General features: G+C 42.4%; 1 protein-coding gene across 1 annotated transcript; it reads left to right on the plus strand.

Annotated features, from left to right (window-relative positions):
- Positions 1-1,183: 1,183 nt before the first annotated feature.
- LOC141133790 (E3 ubiquitin/ISG15 ligase TRIM25-like) lies at positions 1,184-5,598 on the plus strand. Its single transcript, XM_073623346.1, has 2 exons — positions 1,184-1,913; positions 2,281-5,598. Exons 1-2 carry the CDS (start codon positions 1,216-1,218, stop codon positions 3,143-3,145), a joined length of 1,563 nt encoding a protein of 520 aa, XP_073479447.1. The 5' UTR covers positions 1,184-1,215; the 3' UTR covers positions 3,146-5,598.
- Positions 5,599-20,563: the final 14,965 nt, after the last annotated feature.

The raw sequence follows: 20,563 nt of genomic DNA on the forward strand, positions 1-20,563 counted from the left end.
AGATGGCACTGATACGTGGCACTGATGACACTGATGACAGATGGCACTGATACGTGGCACTGATGACACGTGACACTGGTGACATGGCATGTGACACTGACAGGTGGCACAGATGACAGATGGCACTATGTGGCACTGATGACAGATGGCACTTATACATGGCACTGGGGACAGATGGCACTGGGGACAGATGGCAGGGACATGACAGTAGGACAGATGGCAGGACAGATGGCAGGGACAGATGGCAGCACAGATGGCAGGGACAGATGACAGGACAGATGGCAGGGACAGATGACAGGACAGATGGCAGTGACAGATGACAGGACAGATGACAGGAGAGATGGCAGCGGGAACACTTTTTTTTGTTTTTTTTTTCTGTTCACTTACCGCTGCAGCAGTTCGCTCTCCTCCTCACACGCTGTCTCTGTGTGAGGAAGAGAGCCGGCGATGAGAGATGATCTCATATATTTACATATGAGATCATCTCTCATTGGCACCGCCGATCACGCTGAAAACGGGCACTATGATTGGCCGTTTTCAGCGATCTGTGACTGGCTGTGTCCAAGGGACACGGCCAGCACAAAACTTCCCCGATGCAGGCCTGCGGGAGCGCGCAACGTGGAAGTAAACAGGAGGACGTCCAGGGACGCCCTCCCAGCAATTGGAGTCCGCGCTGTAGCTGTCTTTCGGCTATAGCGCGGATGCCTAGTGGTTAATTGCTGTCCATCCTCTTGCAGCAAGTGACTGACACTGTGCTGAAATATCTCAGCTGACTTCTCCATGCCAATTGGTGGGGCAATGACAGGAGTATCTGTGGATGAGGAGGAAGAACAGGGAGCTTTAGCAGCTACTGATGACTTCAAGCTATTCTGTTCCTGGAAGACAGAGGAGGATGATGAAGACTTGATTAGACTCCATGGTCTTCTCTTCAGCTCTGGGTGTATAACAGGCTTGCTGCCAGAAAAATGTGCCCTACCCCTAGGTTCCTGCACCCTGATGTGGCCTGTGGATACAAATTCTGGAAGAAAAATATGTCATGCTGGCCCTCAAGTGGTTAAATAGATTTTTATAAGTGTAAATGTACACAATCATGGGGCGTGTCCTAATCTGATGTAGAAAGGTTTCTAAGTCAACAGGGAGCTGAGCTCAGCCTCGCCCTGTGCAGACGAGTTGTAACCAGAGACTTTCAGTTTCATTTCTCTTCTGCTGTCAGCGATGGCGTCTGGTGATCTGAGAGCTGAGCTGGAATGTTCCGTCTGTCTGGACATTTATACAGATCCTGTTAATCTGAATTGTGGACACAACTTCTGCCAGGTCTGTATTGATCATGTGCTGGATATACAGGAGGGGTCTGGAGGATATTCCTGTCCTGAATGCAGAAAAAGGTTCAGGAGTCGTCCTGTACTGCACAGGAACATAGCACTACGTAACATAGCAGAGACTTTCCTACCTGCTCAGCCAGATCGGGAGGAGTCCGGGGTCTTTTGTACTCACTGTGTGGACTATCCTGTACCTGCTGTTAGATCCTGTCTGCTCTGTGAGGTTTCTCTGTGTGATAAACACCTAAGAGTCCACAAAAAGTCCCCAGAACACATCTTATGTGACCCCACCATGTCCATTGAGAGCAGGAAATGCTCCGTCCATAAGGAAGTTTTAAAGTATTTCTGCACTGAGGATGAGACCTATATCTGTATTTCTTGTATGATTGGAGGACATAAAGGACATGAGATGAAGTCACTGGATGAGGCTTCTGAGAAGAAGAAGGAGACACTGAGGAATGTTCTGCAGAAACTTCTGACAAAAAGAGAGCAGACGGAGGAAAGAGTCCAGAGTCTGCAGGAACACAGGAGGAAAGTAGAAGAAGAAGCAGCTGGTGACACCAAGAGAGTCACTGCCCTGTTTAGAGAGCTCAGGTAGACATGTGCACTGACAAAAAATGAGTTTGTTTTCGTTTTCTTTTCATTAGTTTTTGTGCTTTTTTTGGAAATTCGGAAATTCTAAAATTCTGAATTCGTAAATTTGAAAATTCAGAAATCCGAAAATTCGGATTTTCAAATTTACGAGTTTCGAATTTCCAAATTCCGAATTTCCGAAATTTCGAATTTCTGCAATTTTGAATTTTCGAATTTCTGAAATTTAAAATTTTCAAAATTTTGAATTTCCGAAATTTCGTATTTCTGAATAATTGCGAATTTCTGGAAATTCCGGAATTAATGAATTAGTCAAAATTTGTTAAAAAACAAATTCGGAACTAAACAAATTGCACATGTCTAATCTCAGGAGACGTCTGGAAGACCTGGAGAAGAGAGTCCTGAGGGAGATCTCCGGGAGGGCAGAGCGGATCTCCATCTCCATCCGGGATCTGGAAATAAAGAAGGAGGAGCTGTCCAGGAAGTTGCGTCACATTGAGGAGCTGTGTAACATGACGGATCCACTGACTGTCTTACAGGAATCAGACACAGGTGACTTGTGTGATACTGAGGATGGAGATAATGAGGACAGAGAGAGACATGAGGAACTCCTCCATGATGGAGGGGGTCTGGATGTGGCTGGGGTCTTACACACAGGTTTATCTGATATTATAACAGAGGTAAATGTATACTTCTATATACAGGGAGCTGCAGACATATTACTGGATGGAAACACAGCTGGTAATTATCTACAGATATCAGATGACAGGAAAACTGTATCCAGGTCACATAGAAACCAGAATCACCCAGAAACACCGGAGAGATTTCAGGATTATTCTCAGGTGTTGAGCAGTCAGAGTTTCTCCTCAGGGAGACATTACTGGGAAGTGGATGTCGGGGGGTCAGATTTGTGGAGAGTCGGGATTTGTTACCCCAGTATAGAGAGGGGAGGGAAGGAGTCAGAGATTGGATATAATAAGAAGTCCTGGGGATTGGACAGGGAATGGGATCAGTATCGGGTGATACATGACAAAAAATGGATCCACTTACCAACCAACCCCTCCAGTAACAGAGTCAGGATATATCTGGATTATGAGGCCGGGCGGATCTCCTTTTATGATCTGTGTGACCCGATCCGACACCTCCACACCTTCACCACCAGCTTCACTGAGCCCCTCCATGCTGGGTTATGGGTATGTGATGGTTGTATAAAGATATGTAGGGGGAGGCGGTAGATGTGAGAACATTTTTATTATTAATGTTTTTTATTATTAATGGCACGATCTGCGATTTTTATCATGACTGCGACATTGCGGCAGACGGCAGACGGATCAGGCACTTTTGACACTATTTTGGGACCAATGACATTTATACAGCGATCAGTGCTATAATAATGCGCACGCGCGCCTGCTAGTCGCCGGTGACGCAGTGACGTACGGGTATGTCGTTTTCTGCACCTGTTCCACTTTGCCAACGTATATCAGTGTGAGCCAGTGGGCAAGTGGTTAAAATTGTGCGTGCCCCTGAAATTACAACAAACTTTGGTGCACTATATTATGCACAAGCCCCTACAGGTCATCAGTTTAGAGATAACTGTAATGGGCTGATAATTTTTTATCTCACTCCAGTGTGTGTGGTGATATGTAATGTGTAGTGCAAGCAATGGCCTTGTGTGTAGGTGTCCCTGAAACATGCATTTACATTCATACATGTATTGGGGGGCACTCAAAAATTTTGGGGTAGGGGTGACTTTAGGTGCAATTTAGGTGTAATATCATCGCTCCCAACTGTCCCAGATTTGGAGCAAAGTCCCTCTGTCCCTCCTTCCTCCTCATTTGTCCCTCATTTTGGTCTGATCTATATAGATGTATATAAAATGCACCTTTTATCTTTCAAAAAGTGTTTCCCAGTGCTAAACATTTAATTCAGTTTCTAAATTGCTACATTTGTAAATGTTAAAAGCCAATATAAAGGAAGAGTAGTGGTAAACAAATTCCTTGTGGATTTATTGAATCTTTTTTTTGGGGTTATTTCTCCTTTAATGGGTGTGGCAGGGGGCGTGTCTTATGCCTACATACAAATGCTAGTAAGTGTCCCTCGTTCCCATCTCAAAATGTTGGGAGGTATAGTAACATTTTTACATTTCTGTTTTAATAAACTTTTTTTCATTAAATGGAGACAATGTGATGCTTTTTTGGAGTAACTGGTTCTCCTTAACCACTTGCCGACCGCCCGCCGTCATTATACGGCGGCAGAATGGCTCCCCTGCACTAATCGCTGTAGCTGTACGGCGGGCGCTTTAAAGGGGACAAGTGCGAGCCTGCCACGTCACTTAGAGGCAGATGCGCGTGCCCGGAGGCCACGATGTCTGCCGGGCACCCACGATCGCTCCTGACAGAGCCAGAATGGGGATTTTTGTGTGTAAACAAACAGATCCACGTCCTGTCAGGAGTGAGGAGACAGATCTTGTGTTCCTAATGCTTAGGAACAGCGGTCTCTCTCCTTCCCCAGTCAGTCCCACTCCCCCCCACAGTAAGAAACACATTTAACCCCTTGATCACCCCTTGGTGTTAACCCCTTCCCTGCCAGTGACATTTATACAGTAATCAGTGCATTTTTATAGCTCTGATCGCTGTATAAATGTCAATGGTCCCAAAATAGTGTCAAAAGTGTCTGATCTGTCCGCCGCAATGTCGCAGTTCCGCTAAAAATCGCTGATCACTGCCATTACTAGTAAAAAAAAATAATAAAATTAAAATATATAAATCTGTCCCCTATTTTGTAGATGTGATAACTTTTGTGCAAATCAATCAATATACGCTTATTGCGATTTTTTTTACCAAAAAATATGTAGAAGATATATATTGGTCTAAACTGATGGAGAATATTAAAAAAATGGAATGGCAAAAAGCAAAAAAATATAGTTGTTTTTTTTCAAAATTGTCGTTCTTCTTTTGTTTAGAGCGCAAAAAATAAAAAAATGCAGAGGTGATTATATACCACCAATAGAAAGCTCTATTTGTTTGAAAAAAAAAGGACATCAATTTTGTTTGGGTACAATGTCGCACGAACCACGCAATTGTCAGTTAAAGCAACGCAGTGCGGTATCGCAAAAATATGGCCTGGTCAGGAAGTGGCTAAATCCTTCCGGGGCTGATGTGGTTAATGAGACATCAGGGCTATAAAAGACCCCTGATGTCCCACCTGTTCCATATTGAAGCTAATGGAGCACGGAATGCAGTCTCCGGCATACCGGCTGGTGAAGGAGCAAGCAATACCCAGAAGTAAACATGAATAAGGTCCTTCGCGCTATCAAAGTGAATATGTAATATAGTAATCGGATAAATTGCAGCTGGACCTAAAGTGTATGAGTGAACTAAAATTGGTATAAAATAAATAGTTTAATACTATAAATAAATGTTGATGATTCAGCACTGTGAAAATTGCTAAATAAATATGACTGTGCAAAAAAACGCTTATGATGCTCTGCAAAAAATACTAAGTGCAAATATGAACCTGTGCTACAATAAATAAATAAATAGATTAATATCAAAGAACGCTCATGACGCTATGCAGAAAATGACTAAGTGCAATTATGAACCTGTGCAACAATGAGATGATTCATGTGCGACAATTGAATTCCTGTGTGTATCCAATATTTCAATAAAACAAATGTGGTCTGTATAAATTGATGTAATAATAATCAATTCAATTCCTCATTGTCACACTGCTAATACAACAAAAAATGGTGATGCATTAGTTCATGAAGTGAAAATAAGTAAAGTCTATAGTAAAACAAAGTGCAGAAAGTGCTTCAATAAGTGCTCTTCAATAAAATCTCCAGTATGTCGCTCTTCGTGTGTATCACTCAGTGTTCACTAGACTCTTACCTCCATATGGATAGTGAAAAGAGATGGGAGCGGATATGTCTGGAGACCTTTCCAGGATGTTATGATGGTGGATGACCCTCTCAAAGCACTGTATATCAGATGGTGGCTTCAGCTTAGTCCATACGGACGTTCACTCCCAGCGGGTATATACAGGGGATAAAGGAGAATCTCCCATAGCGTAATATGTATAAACTAGTTGATTGAATAAAAAGCAAAATGGAAACTTACAACAAGCTAGTTAAAAACAGCAGATCTGTAATTTGAATGACGTTACAGGCGCCTCTTATGTCACTTCCGGTTCTCGTATGGTCCGGTCACTCCCTATGCATTACGTCACACCACGTGACTTCCTCAGCGGATCCGGATTGGTTAAAACCACAGTCAATATATGGGGAAGAACAGGAAGTGTTTCGTCGGCCATTTTGTTGGGTACCAGTCTCCAACATGGGGGCGGCCATTTTTGATTGGTTTAGTAATAGATATAATCCTATGTGTTGTAATAGCAGTGGCCATATCGTTGGTGGGTGAAAAAACCAACCAGCATAATATGTTATTCTAATTAGGATCCATGAAAAATATGCATTAAATGACCAAATGATGACTAAAAAAATGACACAATATATTAATCTAAGCAAGGGTAGAAAAAAATATATATTAGCATGTGCAGTGTTCCAAATACATCTGCATAGAATGTATATAAGTCATGCAATGGATATTAAGGTAAATCTAGTTTAAGAATGTGGTTATTACAATTGAAGTAATGTTAAGTATTGCACTACATAAAAACCAAAAATGATGCATAGAAGTTATAAACATATTACAATATATATAAAAAAAACTTTATTCAATATATGATAAAAATATATAAAAATTATGTATATATTAAAAATTACTTCAAAAGCAGTTCAGGTCAAACTCTACACTAGGTCCGTCTGGTACTAAAGTTTGGAGAGAATGTATCCATTTGGATTCCTTTTGGCTAACTGACCTAACTTTATGGGCTCCTCTCCATGGTTTTTTGTATTTATCAATACCCCAGAATATTGGGATGATGGCTTAATGGATAAGGAGTCAATAGACAAATGGTTCAATTTCTTTAATGATAAAAGTCTAGAAGGCCTTACTTTTCTCTTAAAGAGAAAACTGAAAAAAATGAGGATAATTGACCAACAAATTGAAGAAATAAAAAGTAAACTAGACCCTTATAAAGAATCTACGGAATTTAATCGTTTGCTTCCCAATTGAATAAAGATTTAATGGCCAAGGACCCGGAAGTACAACAAAGAAAAAGTAAAAAATTCCTACAGGATGTGGCAGATTACAAAACAGATCAAGTATTCAAGTGGCAAGCCAAAGTTGAAAATCCATTACCAACCTCTACTTATTCAACACCTGAGAAAGAGGTAAGGATTCAAGAACCAGAAATTAATCCTACACCATTGAATCAGCAGAATTGGGATATTAGAAGAACCCAGGCTGCAACTCCATCAACACAATATGGATACCGGGATAATGGCAATCATGCACCATGTACCATGCACCCAAAAACAACTATTTTAAGAAACCTTTCAAAAAGAATTTTAAAAAACCTTATCAAAATGGGCATAATACAGATAGAAATTATAGAGACTATAGAGGGGTCACACAACAGCATGAACAATATAGGGAAAATAAAGGAGGTCCATACCAATATGAACAATACAGTGACTATAAAACAGGTCCATATCAATATGGCCAATACAGATATAGAGACAGAAGCCCTATACCTGTACAAAATAGATTTGACCCCATTAGAAATTACAATGACTCTTATCCACAATATCAACAGAGTCATTATCAATAACCTCCACAGAACCATTTTTTAGACAGGGAAAGGAGGGATCACACACCAAGGAGATACCCCCAGGAAGATTGAAGGTCACCAAGGAAACACCCTCAAGAATCTCGAAAGTCACAGAGAAGAAGCCCACAGGTACAAAAGGTAAGAAGAAGCAGCGACAGAAGAGGGGATGTAGAGCAGGAACGAGAATCAAAAAGAAAACAAGAGTAATTGGTGAAAGTGTCTTCAATTTGAGTGGCAAAACCCTAACCACAGAAGAAATGGCTGTCCTAGATAAAAGCTTGAAACATGCTACTGTAAAAAATCTGAACAAATTCGATACGTATATTGGAATACAAAACTATATACGGAAAATCAACATTAAAAGGTATATGCTAAGTAATCAATATGCATCTGGGACAATAAAACCCAGAGCAATAAATGAAGTTGAACATAGCACTTTGCGTAACAATACGGTATATAACCCACCAGTCAGTGATAACCAACACATCGAGTTTTTTTAAAAAACTTGTCTTATAAGATTTGGACACATTAAAACTTAAAGGGGCCTCTGACCCAATACACATCAAGAAAGGAATTCAAACACTCACAAAAAAGAAAGATATTGCAATACGCCCAGCAGACAAAGGCGTTGCAGTAGTGATCCAATCAAAAGAACAATATTTAAAAGAAATAGATTGACAATTACAGGATGAATCCACATATGTCAAATTGCTAGGTAATCCAACAACACAATATAGAAAAGAATTGGAGAAATTAGTCCATCTTGGAATAAAAAAGGATGTTCTAAATAAAAAGGAGTCTAATTTCCTAATTCAGGAATCATGCAGAATTCATGTGATATAGTCCCCAAACCACACAAAGATAAAACCAATCCACCGGGAAGGCCTATTGTTAATGGCAACGAGTCCCTCACTTCAAGAATGGGGCAGTATCTAGAAAATTTTATTCAACCTGCCGTACAACAAACTAAGGCATATCTTAAGGATACTAAGCATGTCCTACAACTTTTAAAAAAAGTTCCAGTACTCAAAGGAAGATCTCTACTAGCCACAGCTGATGTGGTGTCATTGTACACCATAGTGCAACATCATCAGGCCTGTAACGCCGCAAAATGGTTGTTAAGAGAATACACAACCCTCATATGCAAACAAAGGAAGTTCTTGGTCAAGTGTATTGAATTTTTAAAATACAACTACTTCTGGCACAATCAATCTTTCTGCAAACAAATCACAGGTATAGCGATGGGTGCTAATTTCGCCCCTAGCATAGCCAATGCATTTATGGCACAAAGGGAGGAGAAATCGATTTATGACAAACCTCCAATTGAATTGACCTTCTATAAAAGATTTATAGATGATATAATTATTGTATGGAACGGAAGTAGAGAAACACTAGAAAACTTTTAAGGCCAACTCAATGACAATGATAAAAACATTAAATTAGTTTGGAACATAAGTGACAAAAAGGTGAATTTTCTGCATTTAGATATCACTTTGGAAGGAAATAAATTAACTACGAAGACACATTTTAAAAACATAGATGCCAATAGTTATTTATCCATGCACAGCTGTCAGTTGGAATATTATGTATAACCCTGGCTATGGAATATTCCGAAAGGCCAAATGGTCAGAATTAGGAGAAACTGCACAAAGGATGAAGACTTAATTTCTCAGGCAACTTTTTTAGGAGATAGATTCAAGAACAAGGGATACTCAGAAGAATTCATCAACAAACAAATAGACACTGTAAAATCAATGGATAGAACAAAAATGTTACAAGGAAAGAATCCGAGTCAATGCAATATGTACACCCCGTTTTTAGTTTTAGACTTCAACATTCAGTATAAAGAAGTGGAGAAATTAATAAAGAAACACTGGCATATACTAAAGAGCAATAGACACTTAAAACACATATTGCCAGATGCCCCCGATGTGATATACAAAAGAGCCCCCACATTGAGAGACATCATTGTAAAGAATGTAGTGGAGCCACCACCCTCAAGTGGATATACATTTTTTAATGAAAAAGGGTTTTACCTTTGTAAGCAATGTTTTGCAAGCCGACACTCCAAAAAAACACAAATTAAAAGAAATGAATTCACATCCACACATACGGGACAAAATAATTCCATCAGAGACTTCATTAGCTGCCATACAGAGGGAGTGGTGTATGTCATACCATGTAGCTGTAATCTACAGTACGTTGGTAGAACTAAAAGATCTCTAATGGTTAGAATGAGGGAACTTGTCCAAAACATATATAAGGGGTTTCCAAAACATAACCTGAGCAAACATTTTTTACAGGTACATAATAAAGATCCCTCACAATTAATACTCTGGGGTATTAAAAAATACAAAAAACCATGGAGTGGAGCCCATAAAGTTAGGTCAATTAGCCAAAAGGAATCCAAATGGATACATTCTCTCCAAACTTTAGTACCAGATGGACTCAATGTAGAGTTTGACCTGAACTGCTTTTGAAGTATTTTTTAATATTTTAATAATTTTTAATATATACATAATTTTTATATATTTTTATCATATATTGAATAAAGTTTTTTTATATATATTGTAATATGTTTATAACCTCTATGCATCATTTTCGGTTTTTATGTAGTGCAATACTTAACATTACTTCAATTGTAATAACCACATTCTTAAACTAGATTTACCTTTAATATCCATTGTATGGTTTATATACATTTTATGTGGATGTATTTGGAACACTGCACATGCTAATATATATTTTTTCTACCCTTGCTTAGGTTAATATATTGTGCCATTTTTTTAGTCATCATTTGGTCATTTAATGCATATTTTTCCCAGATCGTAATTAGAATAACATATGCTGGTTGGTTTGTTTACCCACCAATGATATGGCCTAAAGCCTATTAGTAGGCTAATTACATTGATTTTTTTCACAATTACAGTTATTATATTCCTCCTTTTTCCTTTTGGCGGCTAGTGCTCAAAATTTTTTGGGGGGGTGGCGCAAAAGAGTTTTGAAAAAAAAAACATCAATTACAACCACTGTGCCATCAAAAGCTGCCAATGTGCCCAACAAATGCTGCCACTGTGCCCATCAATTGCAGCCACTGTGCTATCAATTGCATCCACTGTGCCATCAAAAGCTGCCACTGTGGCCATCAAATGCTGCTTGTGCCTATCAAATGCAGCCACTGTGCCAAACGCTGAAATTGGGCCCATCCATCACTGCTGCTGTGCCCATCAAACGCTACCGCTGTGCCCATCAAACGCTGCTACTGTGCCATCAAATGCTGCCACTGTGCACATGAAACGTAGCCACTGTGCCAAACGCTGCCACTGTTCCCATCAAATGCTGCCACTGTGCCCATCAAACGCAGCCACTGTGCCAAATGCTGCCACTGTGCCCATTAAACGCAGCCACTGTGCCAAACACTGCCACTGGCCACTGTGCCCATCAAATGCTGCCAGTGTGCCTATCAAATGCTGCCAGTGTGCCCATCAAATGCTGCCAGTGTGCCCATCATACGCTGCCAGTGTGCCCTTCAAATGCTGCCAGTGTGCCCATTAAATGCTGCCAGTGTGCCCATCAAATACAGCCAGTGTGCCCATGAATGCCGCCAGTGTGACCCCCGCCCGCTCGCTGTATGCCAAGCACTTACCCTGTCTTGGTGGGTCAGCAGGTAATGGTGACAAGTGGGGTCCTTCATACGTCTCCTGCTGTCCTCATCTTCCATCCTCTCCTCCTGATAGGCGTCCTATAGCGGCGCCTGTTGTTTCAGCCAATCAGGTGACAGGTAACAGACCTCAGTACCTGATTGGCGAAGAGGCGGTTTAGTGTTAGGAAAGCGAATATTCATTCACTTTCCTAACACAGCTGAGTGAACTGCAAGCGCCAAGCAGGTGCTAAAAAAAAAATACCCTGCCGCTGTAATTCAGGCGTAAAAAAGGGGCCAGGCACCTGAATAGGGGGTGGCAGCAGCAGCCATGGATAGATTCATGCAATGCATGAATCTATCCATTGGGCATAGAGGTGTGGCTGGAGAGAGGGGGTGGCGCCCGTGTGCCCTTATGGACGCACCGCTACTGCTGGAAATACATGTCTCCTTCATACAGGAGAGCATTCTGGGAAATCTCTGGAAGATATATGAAGAATAGGGATGAGCTGAACACCTCCCTGTTCGGTTCGCACCAGAACATGCGAACAGGCAAAAAATTTGTTCGAACACGCGAACACTGTTAAAGTCTATGGGACACGAACATGAATAGTCAAAAGTGCTATTTTTAAAGGCTTATATGCAAGTTATTGTCATAAAAAGTGTTTGGGGACCCGGGTCCTGCCCCAGGGGACATGGATCAATGCAAAAAAAAGTTTTAAAAAACGGCCGTTTTTTCGGGAGCAGTGATTTTAATAATGCTTAAAGTGAAACAATAAAAGTGTAATATTCCTTTAAATTTCGTACCTGGGGTTGTCTATAGTATGCCTGTAAAGGGGCGCATGTTTCCCATGTTTAGAACAGTCTGACAGCAAAATGGCATTTCAAAGGAAAAAAAGTCATTTAAAACTACTCACGGCTATTAATGAATTATCGGTCCGACAATACACATAAAAGTTCATTGAAAAAAACGGCATGGGAATTCCCCACAGGGGAACCCAGAACCAAAATTTAAAAAAAAAATGGTGCGTGGGTCCCCCTAAATTCCATACCAGGCCCTTCAGGTCTGGTATGGGTTTTAAGGGGAACCCCGCACCAAAATTAAAAAAAGAATGGCGTGGGGTCCCCCCAAAAATCCATACCAGACCCTTATCTGAGCACGTAACCTGGCAGGCCGCAGGAAAAGAGGGGGGATGAGAGAGCGCCCCCCCTGAACTGTACCAGACCACATGCCCTCAACATTGGGAGGGTGCTTTGGGGTCCCCCCAAAGCACCTTGTCCCTTTGTTCATGGGGACAAGGGCCTCATCCCTACAACCCTTGCCTGGTGGTTGTGGGGGTCTGCGGGCAGGGGGCTTATCAGAATCTGGAAGCCCCCTTTAACAAGGGGACCCCCAGATCCTGCCCCCCCCTGTGTGAAATGGTAAGGGGGTACTTCCTACCATTTCACAAAAAAGTGTCAAAAATGTTAAAAATGAAAAGAGACAGTTTTTGACAATTCCTTTATTTAAATGCTTCTTCTGTCCATCTTCTTTCTTCTATCTTCTTTCTTCTATCTTCCTTCGGTTTCTTCCTCCATCTTCTTCGTCACCGGGTGGCCCCGCCCTCCGTTTTTTAAGAAACGTCAGAAGACGAGAAGCATCACACAGCGGGAGCCTCCCATCATGGATGCGGAGCGGCCTGAGAATGAAGAAGGGAAGAAGACGCCGCAGAGGAAGATGCCGGATGAGAACACCGGAGCAAGAAACAGAGGATCTGAGGAAGAACCACAGGAAGAAGAAGATGGAGGAAGAAACCGAAGGAAGATAGAAGAAAGAAGATAGAAGAAAGAAGATGGAAAGAAGAAGCATTTAAATAAAGGAATTGTCAAAAACTGCCTCTTGTCATTTTTAACATTTTTGACACTTTTTTGTGAAATGGTAGGGGTACTTTTGTACCCCCTTACCATTTCACACGGGGGGGCGTGATCTGGGGGTCCCCTTGTTAAAGGGGGCTTCCAGATTCCGATAAGCCCCCCGCCCGCAGACCCCCACAACCACTGGGTAAGGGTCGTGGGGATGAGGCCCTTGCCCCCATCAACATGAGGACTAGGTGCTTTGGGAGGGACCCCAAAGCACCCTCCCAATGTTGAGGGCATGTGGCCTGGTACGGTTCAGGAGGAGGGGTGCTCTCTCGTCCCCACTCTTGTCCTGCAGCCTGCCAGATTGCGTGCTCGGATAAGGGTCTGGTATGAATTTTTGGGGGGACCCCACACCATTTTTTTTATTTTGGCACGGGGAAACATGCGCCTCTTTACAGGTATACTATAGACACCCCCAGGTATGAAATTTAAAGGAATATTACACTTTTATTGTTTCACTTTAAGCATTATTAAAATCACTGCTCCGGAAAAAACATCAGTTTTTAAAACTTTTTTTGCATTGATTCATGCCCCCTGGGGCAGGACCCGGGTCCCCAGACACTTTTTATGACAATACCATGCATATAAGCCTTTAAAATTAGCACTTTTGATTTCTCCCATAGACTTTTAAAGGGTGTTCCGCGGCTTTCGAATTTGCCGAGAACACCCAAAATTGTTCGCTGTTCGGCGAACTTGCGAACAGCCGATGTTCGAGTTGAACTCGAAGCTCATCCCTAATGAAGAATAATGAGGTTGTCTCACTTCCTGGTAAAGCAGAACTCCGGATTGTATTCATGTATACAGACCCGCCTTCATTTCTCTCTTCTGTCTGCCTGGAGTTCAGCTTTACATTAGAGAAGACACCCCGACATTCTCCTCTTCATTGCTTAATTTTTTTTCTCTGAATGTTTTTTCTGAAGCCACCATTTATACAGAGAAATGTTCTTTTATCATATAGTGATAGGAAGTGATGAGGATTTAGGCCCCATTCACACTTGTGCGACTTGTCATGTGACTTTGGACCATTAAAGCACTATTGAGCACTATATAATGCAAATGTGGTGTAATGCATGTATACCACACACCAGGAGGCTTGTCAAGATGTAAGCTACGTGCTTCAAGTCTCTCCAGGTGCCAAGATTTTCTTACACCAGCGTGGTTAAGTCTACATGTTTTACAAAATGGTCGCTACTTCAAGAGCTAATAGTGCGCCTATTTAGAAAAAATGCAAACTTAATAAATACAGACATTTTAAATGCAAAAACATCACAAATACTTTGTAATCAATACAATTTTATTATTGCAAAATTTGTTCATATTAAAAAAATACTTGTTGGTGCGCCTGCCCCAGAGGTCAGAGGGGGGAAAGAGAGCCTAAACTAGACTGCAACATGGATCCCTAAAACGAGTGCGGGGGAGCATTCAGCTAACGGGGGGACCTGATACATCCAGGGTAAGCAACTTGTACATTTCTCCCAGTTTAATATGTGTGCAGATGGTATCCCACAATGTGAAGGTCCTTATAAATGCTAGGAGACATAACCCATACAGTACCTGAGGTTACTCCTCAACACAAAACACGATCCAACATTTACCAAAGTTCAGCCCCTAAGAAAAGGGGTTTGGCCTCCAATAGGGAAATGTTGTTACCTATTTGTAGTCAGTTTATAGGCGCCTCAGGCAGCATATCTAATGGAGCCAACATCATCCCTCCATCCAGAGGTGGGTCATAGGGCTGCTCCCAGTCCCTGAGTTTAAATACCACCCCAGCCGGGGAGCAAACGCCACGCCTGGTGTGTGACGTCACCTGGCCTGGCTGGAAATTCACCGCATATGCGCAGCCATTTGGCACATGTGCCCAGAGTCGGCCTGACTTGGCCGCTTCGGCCCCAGTTCGCTGGGTCCTAGTGCCCTCCAGATGGAAACGCTGCGCAGTGGCATAGGGGAAGCGTAGTCCCTGTGCCTGTGGACATCCTCCAGTTGAAAGCCAGGGATGACCCGCAGCATGCCCACAGACTCGTCAGATTGGGAGCCACCAGCCCAGCCAGTGTCACCCTCCCATCCCTGAACCGGGGCATGTACACCAACAATCATGTATATACAACTATATTTAAAAGCTTCATTCATGTACATACCTAAACTTGACTAGCAATATATCCACAGAGAACTCAAAAAATATACAAAAATTATACTAAGGAAAAAAGATGAAAAGATAAGGCGTTCCTCTATTATTTTTTCCACTGCATGTTACTTGTGCAGACATAATCCATATCCTACAAGGACCCCATTTACCTATTTCCCAATTTATATTAACTATATAGACACACATGATGGATATTAAACGAAGCCCTCCAGTGGTAATCTTGCCAATCCCCATGGATCAAAGACATGTTACATTTATATATTATAGCTACATTATATAGCTACACTATAAGACTAAAAATAGTGCCTGCAAAGCACCCTGAAAGAACCACTCCTGTCTCTCCAATGTGAAAGCCCGGGGGCTTTCACACTCGAGTTTTGCACTGGCAGGACGCAAAAAAAGTCCTGCTAGCAGCATCTTTGAAGCAGTGAAGGAGCGGTGTGTATACCGCTCCTCCACCGCTCCTGCACATTGAAATCAATTGGCAGTGCGGCTATACTGCCAGCAAAGCTTTACCACCGATGCACCCACCGCCCCAGTGTGAAAGGGGCCTAAGAACGGCTTGTTTGATAGAACCTCATTGATTCCTGGAGATTATGTGGCTTTAAGCCATTAAATCTAAAGGGTTTCTTATAGTAGGATCCTCCAATCCCAGTCACCGCCACGTGGGTCCTTTGGAATAACTTCCAACACAATCAACTTTAACAGGTAGTGTCAAATCTATGGTGGAGGCTCAAGTGGCGGCTGACTGGAGTGAGCATTTTTGAGTTTTGGGAATAATAACCATAGAGCTGGTCATACAATCTCTGTTTAAGTTGCCTTATAGTTTTGCCAGCATAGTAGGCACTACCTTTACCACATCATTAAATAGACCATTCCCTGTATTCCACAGTCCGCATAGAAGCTTGGAGAGAAAATGTCCCCACTCAGTAACCTAAATTTTGTACCTGTACAGATTCATGGGCAATAGGTGCGCCATCTGCATGTAAATATCCCTTTAGGGGAGGGGCTCTTCATTTGACTAGATGCATAACAGCCAGCTGCTGTGGTGGCTGGTGCTCACTTTTTTTTTACCCCCCCTTGACAGGAGACACACCGCCACCTGTGGGAGACAGGTGGCGGTGGCGATCACCCTCCTGAGGGAGACAAACCGCGGATGTCATCCCAGAGGCTGCCTTACCTTGTGGAGGCATCGATGAGCCATGGAGGCAGGGAGAAGGAAGAGCCGGGGCCGCTCCGGAAAGCACACAGACATTCTCCTTCCAGCCGCTTGGAAACCAGAAGTGTGTCCTGAGACACGATTGGCTAGGGAGTCCTAAGACTCCGGGCCGGGAGGGGAATGAGGAAGAATAGCGAATATTCATTCGCTTTTGTCACACAACTGGGTGGGATCAGGGTACAGTTGAAGTAGAATAAAAATGTATTGAACCAGGCAGAACTTCAGTGATGCAGGTTTTATTTATTTGACTCGTACGAGGAGACAAGTTACAACAAAGGAACAGATATTTGCCTATTGGTTCTTACCGCTATAACCCCTGCAATAGGGCTGCAATTATATAAGTGAGCCTGATAGATGCCTAGGTCTATTGTCTAACAATTGTAAAACTTGCATTTATATACCCTTTTACAAGCCTTATCTTAGCCACTCTCCTAGATAAGATTGGTCGCTAAGATCTACGTAACTGTCCATAAATCTGACACCTGTTCTACAACCAGACAAACTTATTCATTCCCAGAATTCCTATATGTTCATTAAAGTAATTTATAATTGGTTTTGTCCAATTAAAAACACCTGTGCAGAGACAGTATGGCACCCGGCTGTGTTAAATCAAACCCTCCTTGTTCTAATAAGACTTTACCAACTCAAAGAGAACAGATTTACAACTTTGGGAAAATTAATTTTCAATAACTCCATCTTTATGTGTTATGTCTTATTGTCTCTCACTATACAATCCTATGTCCATGTATACATATATGGGTTTCACAAAAAAGCACTGTATCATCTATTTTAATGAGGGCACAAGCAGACCTTTGTTTGACCCTGTCAAACTTAATTAATTTACTGTACATAACTTTCCCATATTCCACATAATTATTTCTCTACCACCTGTATAACATATTCTTATCTTATCAGGCTGTAATTCATCTGCCTTCAAGTGTTATCTTTTCTAATTATCGCTTACTTAAAAAATAAAAATAAACTATCCTAATGAACTTTCACCCAGTAAACTATCTTATAAAAAATATCAGAAAGAAGCAGAGAGGTCATCTAAAGTTCAACATTTAAAAATGAAGATTTTCCTATATGGAAAACATAGTATACATTAATAAAAAAAAAATAATAACTATTGCTTTACTTATTGAATAATATTGATAAAACCACTACTATATAATAATAATAATAATAATAATAATATGAATATGAATATGAATATTAATTATATTATCAATAAAACATATGCACATTAATACGAATAGCATAAAATATATATTGGTTGATATGAAATTCTACTACAGGATATATCACCAGAGGTTAGGAGAAGTAGAAGGATGAGTGAAGTAATGTGGGAGTGAAAGAGTTGGTAGGAACAGTATTAGGGAGAGGACAGGAGGGAGGGTGATATATGCAGAGTGGAGAAGAGGGGTGATGGAAATAGAGGGGTTTAGTTTGCACACATTTGCAAATACCTGTACATGAGTAATCTACAGTTCCATCAAGGCACCCCAATAATTTTATGTAGTCATAACTCATCTAATTTAAGGGCCTCCACTGTGGAAGCACATGCATTATAATAAATAGGCAGAGGGCAGGTGAGCCTGGAGGGAGCCCACCCCTCATTAAAAGCACAGTGGTGCATACCCCCAACATAGACAGGACACCTCAGATATGACTTATACTTTAGAGATTGCGATGAAGTTGCCACCCGCCCAGCCTCTCCAATTTAATTGAAGGGGATGGCCACTGCATCTTACCTAATTAACCACCTTCCACCCCACCACTTTTTATAAACGGCCAGATGGTTCACTCCTAGGGGCAGGAGAGCTCTTGCTACTTGTGCACACCCTCTAAGGCAGGCAGCAGTGCATGCTATGTCCTTCAGAAACAATAAGCCTGTACCATGCGATCACTGAGACCAAGAGGGCTGTCTTTATCGTGTGGCAAATGGGGAAGCTGCCCGGGCCCAGTCACTGTTTTTGGGCCCAAAACAGCTGCCCCTGGAGCCCACGCTGCCTGAATATTGGGGGCTGCCCCGCACCTCATGATGCCACTGTCTTTGAGGCAGTAGTAGTCCACAGAGAGCAGGTGAGGGGGCGGGACGGGAGCACTACTGACTCTCAGACCCCAACCGATGCAGTCTGTGTGGTCGGGAGAAGGCTGAGGCTGCAGGTGTAGCTAAGAAACGGGTTAAGTTTGGAGTAGGAGCCACAGCGCTGAGATTGGCACTGATGGATACTGATAGGCTCCACTGATGGACACTGATAGGCTGCACTTAAGGGGTGGCACTGATGGACACTGATTGGGACTGATAGGTTGCACTGGTGGGCATTGATTGGCACTGATAGGCTGCACTGATGGCCACTGATGAGGTGGAACTGGTGGACACTGATGGGCTGAACTTATGGGCACTGATGAACACTGTTTGGCACGGATAGGCTGCACTGGTGGACACTGATGAGGTGGCACATGGTCACTGATGGGCTGCACTGGTGGGCACTGATGAGGTGGCACTGATGAACACTAATAGGCTGCACTGGTGGGCACTGATGAGCACTTATAGGCTGAAATAGTGGGCACTGATGAGGTGTCACTGAAGAACACTGATAGGCTGCACTGGTGGGCACTGATGGACACTGATGGGCACTTATAGGCTGCATTGGTGGGCACTGATGAGGTGGCACTTATGGACACTGATGGACACTGATAGGCTGCACTGGTGGGCACTGGATGACACTGATAGGTGGCACTGATAAACATATATATATATATATAGCAGTAGGGTAATTGATAGTGTCAGTAGAGCAGTGGACAATGTCAGTAGAGCAGAGGTTGGTGTCAGTAGGGCAGAGATTTGTGTTAGTAGTTTTTTTTATAATTTTTTTATTATTACTTTTTTTACAATTTTTTTTTAATTTTTACATTTTTTTGCAATAATTTATTATTTTTTTAACAATCTTTTACGAGCCCCATTGGGGGGCTTTGGTGAAATACCAGGGGTTTAACCAGCCCCTGATGTCTCACTTTTGAGACAGAGATTCCCCAGTCCCTTTCTTCAGCAGCCAAGCAGCAGGGGAAATCTTTGCAGCACAGGGTGATTAGGGTATGCCCAGGCACACCTGGCACACCCTGTGCGCATGCCTATGCACCAGCCCAAGTGTCACCAGACCAGTGAAAGTCAGTAACAGGGTTCCTGATCACCACCACACCGGTACAGTGTAACAAAGTTTATCAATCATCTTCAGTACACTCATCCTGTCGGGTATTTCTGTACACTGTGACAATACATTAGAGCAGCAGAAAGAATTCCACCAATAACACAGACTGTGCTGTTGGGGAATCAGGTGAATTTCTTCTAACCTGTGGTTGAAGGAAAGAAAATTGGATCATCTGTGGCCTGCTTTAGAGGAGAGCACACTGCTGCCTGTTCCATAGAAACTTGGAAAAGTACCTGCAGAAAAAAGAACGACTTGATGATGTGATTGTGAGCTATATTACAGGAATTTCCCCCCTCCGTGTCTCTCTGTGCCAGTGAAAACCCTTCAGGGGACAGAGAACCAGTCATACAGGACAGACACACCCTGAAAGATTAAGGAGATACTGAGAGGAATGAGGCAAATCAATACACAGTAAACAAGCAATACAGGGGGAGAATGAGGGGAGTTGGAGCTTCAGTGAGACTCCCCCTGGTGAAGAGTGAAAGGTAACAAGCCCTGCGCAGAGCGCCCCCAGCAGGTGACACAGGAGAAGTGTGGGCTCCCTACGTTTGTCTCATTGCATGCTCTGGATTAGGGATGAGCTTCGAGTCGAATTCATGTTCGACTCGAACATCGGCTGTTCGCCAGTTCGCCGAACAGTGAACAATTTGGTTTGTTCGCAGAAAATTTGAATGTCGCGGAACACCCTTTAAAAATCTATGGGAGAAATCAAAAGTGCTAATTTTAAAGGCTTATATGCATGGTGTTGTCATAAAAAGTGTTTGGGGACCTGGGTCCTGCCCCAGGGGACATGGATCAATGCAA

Source organism: Aquarana catesbeiana, linkage group LG03 (assembly GCF_042186555.1).
Source record: "Aquarana catesbeiana isolate 2022-GZ linkage group LG03, ASM4218655v1, whole genome shotgun sequence".
NCBI lineage: Eukaryota > Metazoa > Chordata > Amphibia > Anura > Ranidae > Aquarana > Aquarana catesbeiana.